General features: G+C 37.3%; 1 protein-coding gene across 1 annotated transcript; it reads right to left on the reverse strand.

Moving 5' to 3' along the window:
- Positions 1–681: 681 nt before the first annotated feature.
- Positions 682–14816, reverse strand: LOC139712602 (uncharacterized). The gene is made up of 7 exons (XM_071624410.1): positions 14789–14816; positions 10790–11098; positions 9128–9256; positions 6096–6377; positions 4391–4678; positions 2065–2343; positions 682–818 (listed from the first exon to the last, which is right to left on the reverse strand). The coding sequence occupies exons 1-7, from the start codon at positions 14814–14816 to the stop codon at positions 682–684; spliced, it is 1452 nt and encodes a 483-aa protein (XP_071480511.1).
- Positions 14817–15075: the final 259 nt, after the last annotated feature.

Genomic DNA, 15075 nt, shown 5'->3' on the forward strand with positions numbered 1-15075 from the left:
GTTATACATTAAAGCTTAGAGCCTGCTCTTTCAGAATCCACCCTCAACTAAGAATTAATGTCTGGCTATTTTTTGTTGGTTTTGTGGTGCAGTGTCACAGATGGTGTGACTTTTTGCACCACCCCCCTTTCCATTAAAATAGATAAGGGTATGTCGTTTGTTTTTTTATGCTGCTTCTCACTCGATGTAGAAGAATTTGGGAGGGAAGTGGCAGCAAAACGTCGCAGCCAGTTCTGAAAACGAATCGACATCCAAGTTCCAATAAGGTCGATAAATTGATAAGTTGATAGAAATACATACACATAGATATATGCTAGCTATGACAGAAAATTTATCGATTTAAACCTAAAACTTTCACAGTAAGTCACAATTGCATATATCTATGAAAACAAGCTAATCGCACGAAACCTACATTGGCAATACAGTAATCGAAACTTCCTGTCTTACATTGTTATGTAAATCCGTGGTTTTGTAAAGAGCAGGATTAGAATAAAAGGAAATGTAGTGTTCAATTTATAAAAAAAAAAACACATGAGGAAACCTAAAAAGTATCTCATTATAAAAAGAGGAAAATAGATTAAATATAAGAAACGCAGATTGAAAATGAAAGTTCAGCTTTTCTCAGTGGACTCAGTCAAGTCAATAAAAGACGACTGGAATGTATTACAAGGCGTTTAATTTTCAAGAGAGACTTATCTCTCTCCTCTTCACGATCACTGTCGCACAGGTCAACAACGACAGGAAGAACACGGCGACAAGCAGGGCGTACGTGGTCGACGGCTGCTGAAGAACTCCTCGACGAAGACCAGCAATTGGACCTGTAAGACATGACCAGATATTAAGGGAGTAAAAACTTATTTCGACATAACAGAAAAAGAATCACAAAGATGTTATGGTGAAATTTCACTCCGAGTCCAGACAGTAAGACCCCAGATTTCTCGTCAACAACTGGTCGTATCATCTACAGGATGTAATAATGTTTGACACCGTCTTTGAGTGTTTCTTAGAAGTAAAATTTTAACTGATAAACAAACACAGAGATTCCTGGTTTCGAGTGACTTTTACTATTAGAACATGTCTTACAAAATCTAGGCAAATTGGTTTAATAGATTTAGAGTTATGAATACACGGTGACTCCTTGTTCGATGTAAAAATATATTTATCTCTTCGCTTATGGCTGATCATATTAATTTTGTTACTCATTAATTTTGTTACTCATTATTACTAGTATTTTGTAATTTAAGTTTTTCAATAATTACAGATACGTTCTGCTTATGCATTGTATATAGTTTTCTTTGTTTATTTGATGGTAACGAAAATAAATTTAATCTTTGAACGTCAACTTGAACATTGAGTCATCATCAGAGTACCTCGCACTGACTTTAATACCTTTCTCGAAGCCAAAAGTTGGACAGTGTTCAACACTGGTGAAGGTCCAGCCAATCCCGTTCGTCCCAGAGCACGTGACATTGATGCACCTGTTGCCAGGGCGTGGTCTGAAGAGAGCCGAGGCGCAGCTGGACGAGGAAAGCGTGGTGTTGTCGACTCCGATGGTGTAAGTGTGGAGGTGTGGGAACGGCTGGTCTTGAAGCCTGACGTGACACGTGATAACGAGAATGACCTGGCTTCCTTCGATCTCCTGGGTCTCGATGGAGAGGATGTTACTTGCGGGGGGTGCGTGACCTATGAGAGCAAAGAACAACATAATTGATTTGTCTTCATCCTAAAGCAAAGCAACATTAATCACAACAAGCCTCTCTTCGACAAATTGTGTCAAAACATAACATCAATCATGTAATTTGAATCTAACTTTAAAGCAGATATCGATTCAAACATTTCATTCAATTTTCGCTCTTTCCTTTTCCTATAATCTCCACAAAAAACGGACTATGTTACAGAGCACAAAACATATAAAGCATATACATACATTAATACAAAGACTTTCAGACATTCAAGATATGCTGTTACCATTTCCTATAATATAACCAACACCCATACCAAGCCTACACCTGTTCTCAGTGGCAGTGTCACATTCTTTATAATCAGAACCCACAAGAAACTTACCTGTTCTCAGTGGACAATAATTCCGCGTAGAAATCGTCTCCCCGAATTGATTGATACCGGTGCAAGATATATCGATACATCGATTGGGTTGATCTTCCATGATCGTTGAAGAGGAGTTGGATCTTGACAAAATGTCTCCATCAGCGGTGATTTCGAACACACCGATCGGTGGAAACGGTTGATTGATCGGATCCACGTGACACGAGATATTGAGACTCGTTCCCCAGTTATCCTCGTCTTCTTCTACCTTGATAGAGATGATATCAAGTGCAGGTGGGTCTGAGGAATAGAGAAAGATGTGGTCGAAGATGAATTGATTTTATCAAAAAAGAAATTCACAATCAAAGTTTTACAAGTACACAATAGATTGTTTGTTAATTAAATTTATATTTGTATATAATTATTCGAAGCTCAGCCCTAACTTCTGGTCAGTGTTGGTCTGTTCGGGCCAATAGAATGCTTAAATCTATGATTTGTTGGCTCCTGAAATATAATAATTTGTTCAAAATAAAAGCAAACGTAATGTGAATCTGAGTTGCCCGATTGAATAATTTAATCATGTTAATGTAGGTGTATAATATACATTTATATTTGCATATAATATGTATAAATACTAAAGTAATGAGTAAAATGTTTTAAGCAGAACAACGAATTCTTTGCATGACTTTCATTATAAATGGCATCCGTTTGCAATCACAAACATTATTTGCTTCTTTTTTTGCCCGATTTGTACTGACAAATGGGGAAAAGATCCCCATACCGAAAAGGAATAGAATTCGGTAAATCACAATGATTCCCCGACTCTAAATTACTACAAATCATTGAAAACATTTTCCAAAATACAGGTTAAAGCATAATTGTATGACAAGCAGACCATGGGAGAGAGACAATCTTTTTTTAATTTCCTAAGGCTCACCCCTCGGACAGTGTCTCGCCGTAGCGGAAGTAATTCCGACGCCATTAGTTGCGGAACACGTGACATGAATACACCTGTTTGGGCGTGGTCTCAGGACGGTCGAGGTCCAGCTCGCGTTGGACAAGATGGTCCCATCAACTCCAATTGAATACAAATGGAGGTACGGGAACGACTGGTCGCTCAAGTTCGCTCTGCACAGGATTAGCAGATTCATCTGACGGTCTTAGTCCAGAAACTCCAAAGTCTTGATCGACAAGATATCAGCAGCTGGAGGCTCGCCACTGGTTTCTATAAGTAGATAAATACATCCGTAACAATGATTGGGAGAATGGTTTTCCAGAGATCGTTAAAGGAATGACAGTTACTACAGAAGTATGCTAGCGGTATTATTAATTTTCGCATTCGGAGCACAACAGTGACACTAATAAAAATTGTACAACTCATTATGGGAATGATACCCGTCATCAAATAAAAGTTTCGAAGGGTATGGCATGTGGTTACCCTGCACGGTATTTTACGTACCTCGGAGACATCGGATTTCTTCAAAACTTGTAAAGATTTTGATACTACATACTCTTAGAACGAAAATGGTTAACATCATTACCATCGTTATCACGTCTTCTTTTTTTTTTTTTGATAGTTTACGTGGACACACAGAGTTAAAGGGGATGGCTAGTAACTGATCAGTGGGAATCAGTGGGAATGCTGGAGGTTGATTGTTCCAATCCTTGTGGGATTCATTTAAGAGTACATTATGTATCTATTGTTGTGTGAAAATTATTTGCTTCAGAATGGTCTCATATTCAAGTAATGTGCAGTTTTATGTTTCCAGGTTAGCGTGCTTGGTCAGTGACGGGGCATTAATCTGCACATTACTTGAATATGAGACCGTTCTGAAGCAAATAATTTTCACATAAAGTATAGTAGATATATAATGTACTCTTAAATGAATCCCACAAGGATTGGAACAATCATCCCTCAGCATTCCCACTGATTCCCATTGATCGGTTACTAGCCATCCCCTTTAAGTTATAATTTGTATGGCTCGAGAAATATATTTAGCGCATTATAATGTTTTAAAAAGAACAACGAAATGCTTGTTTGCATTGTTGTAAGTGTAAAAGGAACCCATTTTAAATGACAAACATTGTTTGCGTATTTGGCAAATTTGTATTGATAAATAGGGGAAAGATCACCGTACTGAAAAGGAATAAAGTTCAGTAAATCTATTCCCCTTAATCCCGACTCAACCAAACAGTTCCAGATTACTACAAATCATTGCAAACAGTGTTCAACAATACCAAAGAATGTCCCGCACGGGATTTAACAACTTGAAACATAATAAGGGGGAGGGGGAGGGGGAAGTGGAAGGTGGAGGGAAGATACATCTCTGGATTTCCTATCGCTCACCCCTCGGACAGTGCCTCGCCGAAGCGGAAGTAATTCCGATGCCATTAGTTGCGGAACATGTGACATCAATACATCTGTTTGGGCGTGGTCTCAGGACGGTCGAGGTCCAGCTTGCGTTGGACAGGATGGTCCCATCAACTCCAATTGAATACGAATGGAGGTACGGGTACGACTGGTCGCTCAGGTTCGCTCTGCACAGGATTAGTAGATTTATCTGACGGTCTTTGTCCAGAAACTCCGAAGTCTTGATCGACAAGATATTAGCTGCTGGGGGCTCGCCACTGGTTTCTACGGGTAGATAAAGATATCCGTAACAATTATAAGGAGAATATTATTCCAGAGGTTGTTAAAGAAGTAACATTTACAACAGAAGTTTGCTGGTATTATTCTTGTTTGCATTATTACTACAGCAGTGACACTCATAAAGATTGTAAAACTCATAATGGGGATGACACCCGTCATTAAATGAAACGTTTCGAAGGGTGTGGCATGTGGTGACCCTGTACGGTATTTTACGTACCTCGGAGACATCGGATTTCTTCAAAACTTGTAAAGATTTTGTTATTGCATGCTTTTGAAAACTGTAAATTTATAACATCATTATCATCGCTTTCATGTCTTTTTTTTTTATTTTGACACTTTTCGTGGACTCTTAAAGTTACAGACTTTCAGTTACCGAAAAATCTATGTAGGACCACTCCAGTTTATCAAATGTAGTCTGCTAGAAGCATGAAACTCGTGGCCTCGGATTCAATCATATGAAATGCTTTCCTCAATAAAATGTCTCTTCCTGAAACCAGTCTGATAAAAACTAATTATCTCAGTCATTTTTTTAAAGCTTTTGAGCAAGGAATTGTGCTAAAAGTTTGTAGGTTTAATCAGTGTCCAAAGTAGAGGTTGGTCGCTGATTTTTCTTTTTTCAAAAGTACTCTTCGTAATGAGATGAATAATTGTTTTTCATTGATCCGAAGCCAACACCAAAAGAGAAGTTAAAACTTTTCAGCAGCACTTCTCCCACATCACCCAGTGCTGAGAATAAAGCGTATTCTTCTCGCCATTTTTGATCCAATTTGCTCTGGATCTAACCATGACACGGTGGTGGCAATATTGATATTCACATTAAAGATAATGACCACACCGATGATGTCAAGTTATATCAAAATAACATAAAAACAATATTGGGCAATGCCACTTATTACCTATATTTCATTAAAAAAAGATGGCAATATCAGGAAAGCAAACTTCTATTACCCTCCAAACTCGCCATTCATCCTGAGTCATAAACTTTTTGTGTGTGTATTATTTTGGTTACCGTAATGATTACTTGTCTGTATGTACATTTTGTGACGCTTTCATGAAATCACCGTGATTTCATTTCTTTCTTTTTTATGAGATGTGGAAAATAAACTTGAAAGTTGAAAAGTGAAACAAATTATGTCCAATACTCTTCAATCAATCTAGACACATATACCCAAACTGAAACAGACTTTGCGACAAATTGAATTTGACGAGGAAAAATTCATAAGGTAAAAGTAATAAATGTTTCTATTGCACGTTTAAACACTGAGTCGTTTTTATGCAATATTTATTTCTCTCTCTTCAAGATGACGTCTTTCTCCCGGATCTCTTGATATCCTTTCATTCTGGATGTGAAAAAACTTTGTGCATATCGCACGAAGATCTATAATTGTACATATTCACTTACCACAGCTTCTGACACAATGAGTCCGTGTAGTGGTCGTCCTACCAATCTCGTTGATGCCAGTGCAGGAGATTTCTACGCATCCAATAGGGGGAGGGTCAAGGGTCACGGTGGGGGAGCTTGAAGATGCCCGGATGATGTCATCGATTGCAATCTCGTATGTCCTAATTGGTGGAAATGGCTGGTCACGTGGGTTGACGTGACACGTGACTTGGAGGCCATTAGTTTCTTGTCCATCTTCGTTGTCAACTATCTTGATCGAGACGATATTGTCTGCTGGAGCGTCTGTCACGTGACCAGGGTTAAAAGCAGATTGATATCCAAATAAACCAAGATTAAAGTCCAGTTCAGGTTATGTTGCCTTTACATTTGCGTGACCTTGTATTACAAACTTCACACTGTCCCTCGGGACTGTGAACTTAATGAGTGTACCAACTTTTACATTGATGTGACAATCCTTTCATACTAATTTTATGGAGTTTTAGATCATAATTGTGCATTTTTATACAACCTTGAAGAGACTATGCGTGCAATGCAAATGCATAGTGACTTGTGACGTTTCTTCAGATTAGTTGGATACGCCCCCCCCCAAAAAAAAAAATATATGTATATGTATAAATTTGTTTCCAGATCAAGCTTCTGCCAGTGACATCTAAGTCTCGCATGTTTTCATGTTACTATAATAATTAACAAAATGTTGAAATATCCACGCCATGCTCGTCTATGGATTGGTGCATTCCAATATACATGTATTTTTTTGTTAAATCAGGTTTACACTGCATATGACAGATACATCGTATTTCTATATTCTATTGGCCATTTGATTAGGATACTATGTATCAATACAAGTCAGCATGCATTTGCTTTATGCATTGCATAGTCCCTTAAAATTTAATGCAACTTTAATCTTTCTGGTATTCTGTATTTTCGGTATTCGTTGATCAGGAACATTCTAAGCAGAGCATATCCCTTGCTGTACATGTTTATATCTACGATGTAGGTTATTACATATTATCATATATATTAGATGTATATTTATATTATAATGGGATATCTTCGCAATTCCAGAGTTTTGATATTCCTAAGCACACTAATTCGGTATGCCTAGATATTCGACAAAAAGACAATGAAATAGAGTTCTTTTTTTCCAAACATTTATGGCATTATTCCGAAGGTTCGCTAAATCCGAAAATTAAATAAGCGTCTTTATCTTATCGTCTATATCACTTCAGTCAATCTTCATTACAGCATATTTTTAACCCCAAGGTTCCACAATTAGGTTTTCTCAATTTACTTTGTTTTGATTATATGTAACCTTATTCTCTGTTACCAAAGAAAGTGAAATGTTTATGTTCTTTTCGAAAATTTAAAAAAAGTTTGAATTGAATTGAAGAAGAAAAAATCTTGGCGGTTCGTAAATCCGAAGAAGAAAACAAAAGAAACAAAGAAAAGCAAACAAAAAGCCTTCTTCGAACCATCGATATTATGCACCTAATTCCCTTTTCGGATTAAAAAAACAACAACCAACAAACAAAATTTTCTCAATAATAATCCTTACTTGATTCTTTTTTCGATTAACGAATCTTCGGAGTAACGGACCTTATTTTATTTTGAGGATAAGCGAACATCCAGATTAACAAACCTTTTGAACAACAAACTGTAACTTGACGAATGTTACCCATCAAAGTCGCAGATATTGTGATAGGGTGAACAGTTTGATGTTTGATACCTACCGTGTGTTTAAATTTTGGGGATTTTCGAGGAGTTTCGAGGAATTTGGAATGGGAAATGTATGTGTTGTTTTTTTCGATTTTTGGTATTCTTGCATAATTGCAATGACAGATCTGGAGTTATTTTGAGATGTCTGCAATCTTGAGGCACATACGTATCATTTAAAATTCAATTAACACACCCGATAGATAGACCATTTCGTAGTTTCCGTGTGCGCATGAGCAGAAAAAATTCTTTTCATAACATTAGTCTGCTGGTGTTTAAATTCACTGAGATAAGAATACAAATGTAATGGTTATTCATGTAATCCTCGTAAATAGTGCTTGCCAGCACATCCGCCTGACATCAACAGAGTGTTTATTACAGCCTTGTATTTGCAATGATAACCGAAAAGTGAGTCAGTGTTTTAAATCAATGGATGCTTTGTTTATTTATTGGCCTTTTTCGGTCAGTTCAGGTCATTTGAGTTCAATTTTGATTATTTCCTTTTTTTCACAATAAAATAATATACAAACATATATATCACTGGTGCTTTCTTCAGTGGCCCCCCCAAAAAAGAGATAAATGTACATTTATTCCAAAAAAAAAATCATAAACTTACAGTAAGGATATAATGCAATCGTTGCTAGAGCAAAGAATAGGAAATAGTTTTATGTATTCCGTGTGAAAAAAAAAAAAAACTGGAGGGACCCAATAAAAAGACAGAGCCTGTAGGAGTGTGCAATGGGCCCCTCTTAAATAAGATTTGATGCAAATATTGATTGAAAACAGTGGCATAGAAGATTTGAGAGTCCACTGAGAGACAGACGGACAAACAGTACACACAAAACAACAGCACCAGGTCACCAGGTCAATGCTCGTTATTTCTTTGTTTGAAGATGCATTCCATAACTTGATACATTGAGATAGCATATGCAATGTGTTGCATTGATAGCGATTGAAGTGCCTATTCATCTGAGAAAAAAAAAAGATGAAAGGTAATTTCTAAAATGCGCAGAAAAGCTACACACACAATTCATGAGCAAGTGAAGGCGAAAAGTGAAGGCAAGAAATGACAGCCGGTCTCCCCCCCCCCCCTCCATTTTTGTATTACCATTCCAATAGGAGAGATATTCAGAGTTGTTCCAGTGATAAGCATATTGGAGTTCTTTATTTCGTTATTGTATTTAACTGCAAACAAGCACACGGCTTTGATTTGGTAAATTCTTTCCACATGCAAGCATAAAAAAGACAACTTGCTAAAAAGGGAAGCATACATACACAAGGATATTATTGGATATACATAATTATGCTATGCTTCTTACGTTGGACTTGTAACGTTCTGGACTGTTCACTGCTGAGAAGGTGGCACTGAAGGACGCCCCCATGGTCTGCTACCGTCGGAGTTAATGTCAGCTCGCTACGAACGTTGTACGTATCTACTCTGGCGGTTCCTTTAACCAGAGAAAGGAACCAAGATGTCATTGATGGTTTGTTGTTTCAATAATTTAATTTGGTTGCAACTTGATCATGGCCACATATTGATGTGAAAAATAAGGAAATAGATGAACGTAACATAAGGTAGCCTTGTTCAAGGCAGAGTCTGAGTCACGACACTTAAGTTCAAGCCCACTTCCAAAGCCGGGTCAATACGTGCATGTGTACCAGAACTTATTGAAAAGCAGAAACATCTGCAAACCGCTCACTAATTAGGCTATACCGTCGCCTCGCGGCACTACGTCTCATTGCATGAACCCAGTACTTTGTTGATGATAAGTGAAAGTTCCAAATAGCACGGTGAACATTTCATATCACTTCTTTTTCATTCATCCTGAGACCTGAAATTTCCTTTTGTTTGATGCTTTTTTAATGTCTCTGCTGTGTGTGTGTGTGTGGTTTTTTTTAATAGAGTCTTAGACAACGGAAGGTTCTGAATGATGCAGGGAAGCTGTAGATTATTATTGTTATTATCATTATTATCTTATTGTGTAACAGGTGCGAAATGTAGGGGATAATGATAGGAGGGACATAAGCGTTTTGAAGAGTTTTGAAGAAAATATAGACTGAAGACTATCTAATTAAGATACGATGGGATACACATTTCACTACATTTAATTTCATTACATTTAATGTATATATAAATGTATATGATATATATATATATATATATATATATATATATATATATATATATATTCACTACATCAAATCCAATCAAATCAAATAGTTGGTTTTTTTTTGTAGGTGAAAAAGCAACAAAACGTTCACAAATAATCAATCCCCGAAGTGACAATGTTAAGTTCCCTCTGAAGGAGAAGGCAGTGAGGAAAACGGGCTTTGCCTCAGTAGAGCAGAACTCTGAGTGTATAGCTGCCATTGCAGGGACTGGAACCAGAAACCTACACGTTCTTTAATATCTACTCAAATAGAAACAGCTATAAAAAAATACACTCGAGAACATGCTGACAGAGTCTGAACGCCCAAAATAAATGTGTTTTTCTTTTCATTGCCATTGTCCGAAAGATATCTTGAAAACACACACTCAGAACCTCTCCAACCCTCCATGACTCATAACGATTAAGAGATGATGATCGCTTTTCTTTAGTCACATTACATCTAACGCTATATACACACGTTTATATGATATCGAGTACGGATTAATAGCTTCATAGCTTTACCACATAACAAATACCTTAAAGTTTTTGCATGACTATGTTGACCTCTTTACTTCATTAATAGGTCTTATCACGTATGTATTTACAAAATAATGTTAAAACATTACATGATATCAGAGTGATAAAACGGGGCAGTCTCCCTTCCTTCTCCTAGCTTGCTGTAAAAAATCACGAATATAAGGCAAAAAGGGAAAACGTCAAATAAGTATGTCTACGTTAAAACTAGCCATGAAATCATAGAGCCTACAATGAACTATGCATATTAGCGTAATCATTAAAGTAGATATTCGTGAATTAATGAATCAAACTTACGGTCTCCTTCACACCTCACTCCGGCGTCTTCACTGTGACCACAGTTATGACATTCCCAATAACAACGTGGGCATTGTAATAGGGAGTTTTCTGTTCCAGTACAACCAGTCCCGTCAAGAAATATTGGTCCAGATCCCTGCCCAAAGTGCGCGTTAGTATAACTAGCTGAGGCCGATGAGTAGCCGAGATCTCTGCACACCACGTGCGCGTCGTTGATACCCCAGGAATCGTCACAAACCGTGCCCCAACGCCCGTTACACCTTATCTCAACTCGGCCCTCCCTTTCACTTGATCCACCAACAAGTCTCACTGGAGGAACAGAGAGGGAAATACATATAGCAGACTAGTCATATTCACACAACACACAATACATCATAGAAACAACCACAAAAAAGATGAACACATACATATAGTTCAATGTGATATATTATGCTACCAGGCATCTCTCAGCTTGAAATTTACTTACAGAAAGTGTTTATTGGCAAACTAAATGATGATACACTACAAAAGTGAAACGTGTGCAAGTGGATGTTTTTGTATGATTTATTCATATCATCAAACATTCAATTAAAACTTTCTCGGCAAATTTTATCCATAAGAAGGAAGGAGAATGAATAAATATAACCAATGTCTGTTTCTCTTTGCCGTGTACGTTTGGTGCGTGTTTTGGAACGTTGTCAAGATATCAAGGCGCATGTACTCACCCGCATAGCCGGGGCACGTAGTTATACGACTGCTACAGCGATATAGTGTGGCCGCTGTACTCTTGAATAATGTCTGCCTTTGTCAGTCAGTGCTGCTGGTCATCCATATCATAAGGCATTGTCTTTTTATCAAGTTTAAATGGCGATTTCTTTCAGAGTATGTATGGAGGGAGATGATAGGGATTCATCTTCACCATTGATTCACTGAAATAGTTGCAATAATTGTTAATAGCGTCATATTTATTAACATGAACTCTAAGGAAACATGGACTGCCACTTCCGTCCTTCAGGAAATTAAACCTGCCCTGGAAAATCAGATACTGGTCAGCACATTTGTCATAATTCATTTCCTACTAACAAATTATCATAATTGCTTCTGTTAATCTCTTCATTTTGGGGACACATGTAAGACTTGCGTGAGACAAGGGATCAAACATGAAACACTTCCTGTTAATTGAAATGGCAGAAAATAAACCAGAAATGACGGTGTAATTGTATCAGTTGTTTTATGAACGTTCATTGCTTCCACCATTAAGATTCTCCAAGTCTATATCCATAGTCACTTTTACACAGGGAAGACATCAAACTATAAAATTGAGCAAAAATAACTATAATGCGGTCGTTCTACTACAACGTAGTGGGGACGTTATGCCATGACACATATCACTCTACCAGCACGTTCTATGGAGGAGGATGACAAAGTTATTCATGAACCCCAAACTACACACCTGATGGACTTATATCACCTCAGGTAAGATGAACAAGTATTCAGATACCAGACACCTCCTATAGATGAAGTAAAATTTACCTTTAAGGGGTGTTAAAAAGCTTGTTTCTGTGACTACTCGTTATTGTAGGTGAAAGTTCACTTCCGTTTTCAGCTGTTAATGTTTTTCCAGTTTGCCGTAGTGTGACAGATATCTTTTTCACTGTGCTCATTTCAACGGCATAAGCATTCATTAAGCTTGCAGTAGATTGCCTATATGTTACACAAGAAGTATCCCATCGATTACTATTTTTTTTCTTTTAATTTTCAGAACTTCAGACTCTGCACTGAATAATTTTAGCAACTTCATTAATACGAGTTTCGGCTTGTACAAGAATGTTTATTGTAACCTTTATAAGGAATGGGCAGAAACCGAATGATTCCCAACACCAATGACGGCCATTTTATTCAACATTTGGTCAGTCTTTTAATTTCAGGTACTACGTCCTCATGGTCTAAACTCCAGGCATTCTCAGCACTGGCTCGTAGGCATTTCTCTATTTCTTCGAAAATGTTTGCGGTCAGTCTATACACCGTAGAGGGTCCGTTATGAAAGTCTCATAACCTGCCTAATGTCTCACATGGAATTATTCACCGTCATGCCTTAAAAGAAGCGGATTTATCGTAATTGTATATTTGGGAATTACAAAAAATGCTGTATGGTTCTAAAGAGTGATTCTATAGGGCCTGTTGCCTTATAAGCCCGACGAAGACAGTTTTCTGGAAGACGAAAAATTGGACCGTTTTTGGTTCTTTCTCTTATTGTCGGTCAAAGTTCACATCCGATCAACCTCCGCTTTGGGAATGAATATGGATAAAGTCATCACCATATAAGTGGGCGTGAAAGGAAATTTGATTGGCAGTGTCAGTTAGGATAATTACTCACTATACGCGCTGTATCTTGGAGAAGGAAAACAATGGTCCATGCATGCCAACTGATCAGCGACTTTCTTCTTTAGCTTTGTCAATGGTTTTTGTTTGCTGTTTTATTAATTCAATACATATTTTGCCTATGATAAATTGTGCTTTTCTCATTTCACATACAAAATTGCCACCTAGATAATGTCTAAACGTATGAAAGGGGCATAAAGGATGCTGCTGTTGATTCAAGATGTTCCCATGATCGTTTACAAAGCACTAAGTTCTATTAACATTTTTACGTTATGTTTATATGTATGTCTGTATACAAAAAAGTTGAACATCTTCTTCATATACCTTTATTCTTTGTGAAGTTGAAAATTCTATTACAATAATCATTATTGTGTAAAGTTTCTGCAGAAAAAAAACGGTTTGTTTCAGGGATTTCAGAATAGATGAACTGCAGCTGATAGATGGAACATGCTCCAAATATTTGTTTCAAGGGTAAAGAAGGATTGTCATAATTTTATTTTTGATGGTATGGGAATGGTAAGATAGTTGTCAGTTTTAGTTGAAGATGAGCGAATTCGTCTTGTGGCTGGAGATATGTTGATAAGAGAGAGAGAGAGAGAGGGAGAGGAAAAAAAATAAGTAATGAGAGATATAGATTGGGGGAGGGGAAATAATTGTAAATACGTATGGATGGTATTATAAAGGTGTTTTTTTTTTCATACTATAGAGACGGAAATCCTTGTGAAGTGTATCCTCTGGTTTTATTTGATAGATGGCTACTTGAGTTTATGCCAGAGAAGGAGTATGATAGGCCTACATAAGTGATTTGACATAAGGAAAAGAATTATGTGACCGCCAAAACTGATGGGTGTTTTCTTAACCAGATTGTGATATCGGATACACGTGAGGCTGCCAAACCACGCCCACTCTCAGGCGTAACTGCCAGCTGAATTTTCTTTCATTGTTTGGAGCTGACAACATTTCTTTTGATGTTCATTATCCGAAAGAAGACGAAATGTCAGTCCATTTTTCTTATGTATTTTCATAAATAATTTATCATCTGTAGCAATAACATTCTTATTAAGGTGCAGTTTGATTTCATTCACCCTCCTAATATGGTTTCTTGTAGATGGTGTTTCTTAACAATTTTTCTCATATTTTCATGTTCTCCCTAGACAATCCCTAGAGTGTCCGCTGAGACATGTAAAATTTGTTCCCTTTCACTCTTGTCAGCTCTAATGCATAGAGAACAAATCTAACACTCACTTTTTCCCAAAATCGATCAAATGTTCTTATTCAACATGTGTGTACGGGTAGATCAAGTATTTGTCCTTCTTTTTAAGTTATGTTAAGTGGAATAAATGTACTATATGTGTAACAAATGAGTGGATATCAATCGAGGGTGTCTCACTAGGTGAAAGGTAACTTCCGTCTGGGTTACGAGATTGAGGAACTAAACCGATTTCTATCTCCGTCTTCCATAATTTGTCATTTCCCTTTCAAAATTTCAGATTATTTTCAAGGTCATAAGCACTTGCAAGTGGGAGATTAACAGTTCCTTGTCATTTTCTCAGTATTTCGACGAATGCTCACGCAACAACATCATTTTCTATCACACAAACACACTTCCATAACTTCAAAAGCAATACATTGCCATACCAAAGAGACGATCGTGCTGTACAGCCATTACTCTAACTTGAAAGATCATTTCTTGTGGTGGTTCTTGTAGATGAGTTGATACACGCAGACTTTAGTGGATGCTGACAGTGGCACTTTCTTCACCTATGTTACAGTTGTAAATGTGTATTCTGTTTTCAGAATTTGAAAGGACACAATCTAATTAAGCTCTCGAAAAAGTCAAATGTGTTCTGCTTTGGCACAATGACAACAATTGCGCTCGATGTAGGGGGGAGCAGAAAATGGCACCAAAACTGCAGCATAAAAAT

This window comes from Diadema antillarum, unplaced genomic scaffold (genome assembly GCF_040938485.1).
Source record: "Diadema antillarum isolate AM-2024a unplaced genomic scaffold, OU_Dant_1.0 seq00001826_RagTag, whole genome shotgun sequence".
Lineage (NCBI taxonomy): Eukaryota > Metazoa > Echinodermata > Echinoidea > Diadematoida > Diadematidae > Diadema > Diadema antillarum.

What these genes read in the sequence shown, in the direction of transcription:
- LOC139712602 (XM_071624410.1), bottom strand. Translation starts at nt 14,816, where the DNA reads ATGGCTGTACAGCACGATCGTCTCTTTG. An exon ending in AGTGAGGTGTGAAGGAGACC is followed by an intron (nt 9,257 to 10,789) that starts GTAAGTTTGATT and finishes CTCTGGTTAAAG; the next exon opens with GAACCGCCAGAGTAGATACG. An exon ending in TCATTGTGTCAGAAGCTGTG is followed by an intron (nt 4,679 to 6,095) that starts GTAAGTGAATAT and finishes ATCTACCCGTAG; the next exon opens with AAACCAGTGGCGAGCCCCCA.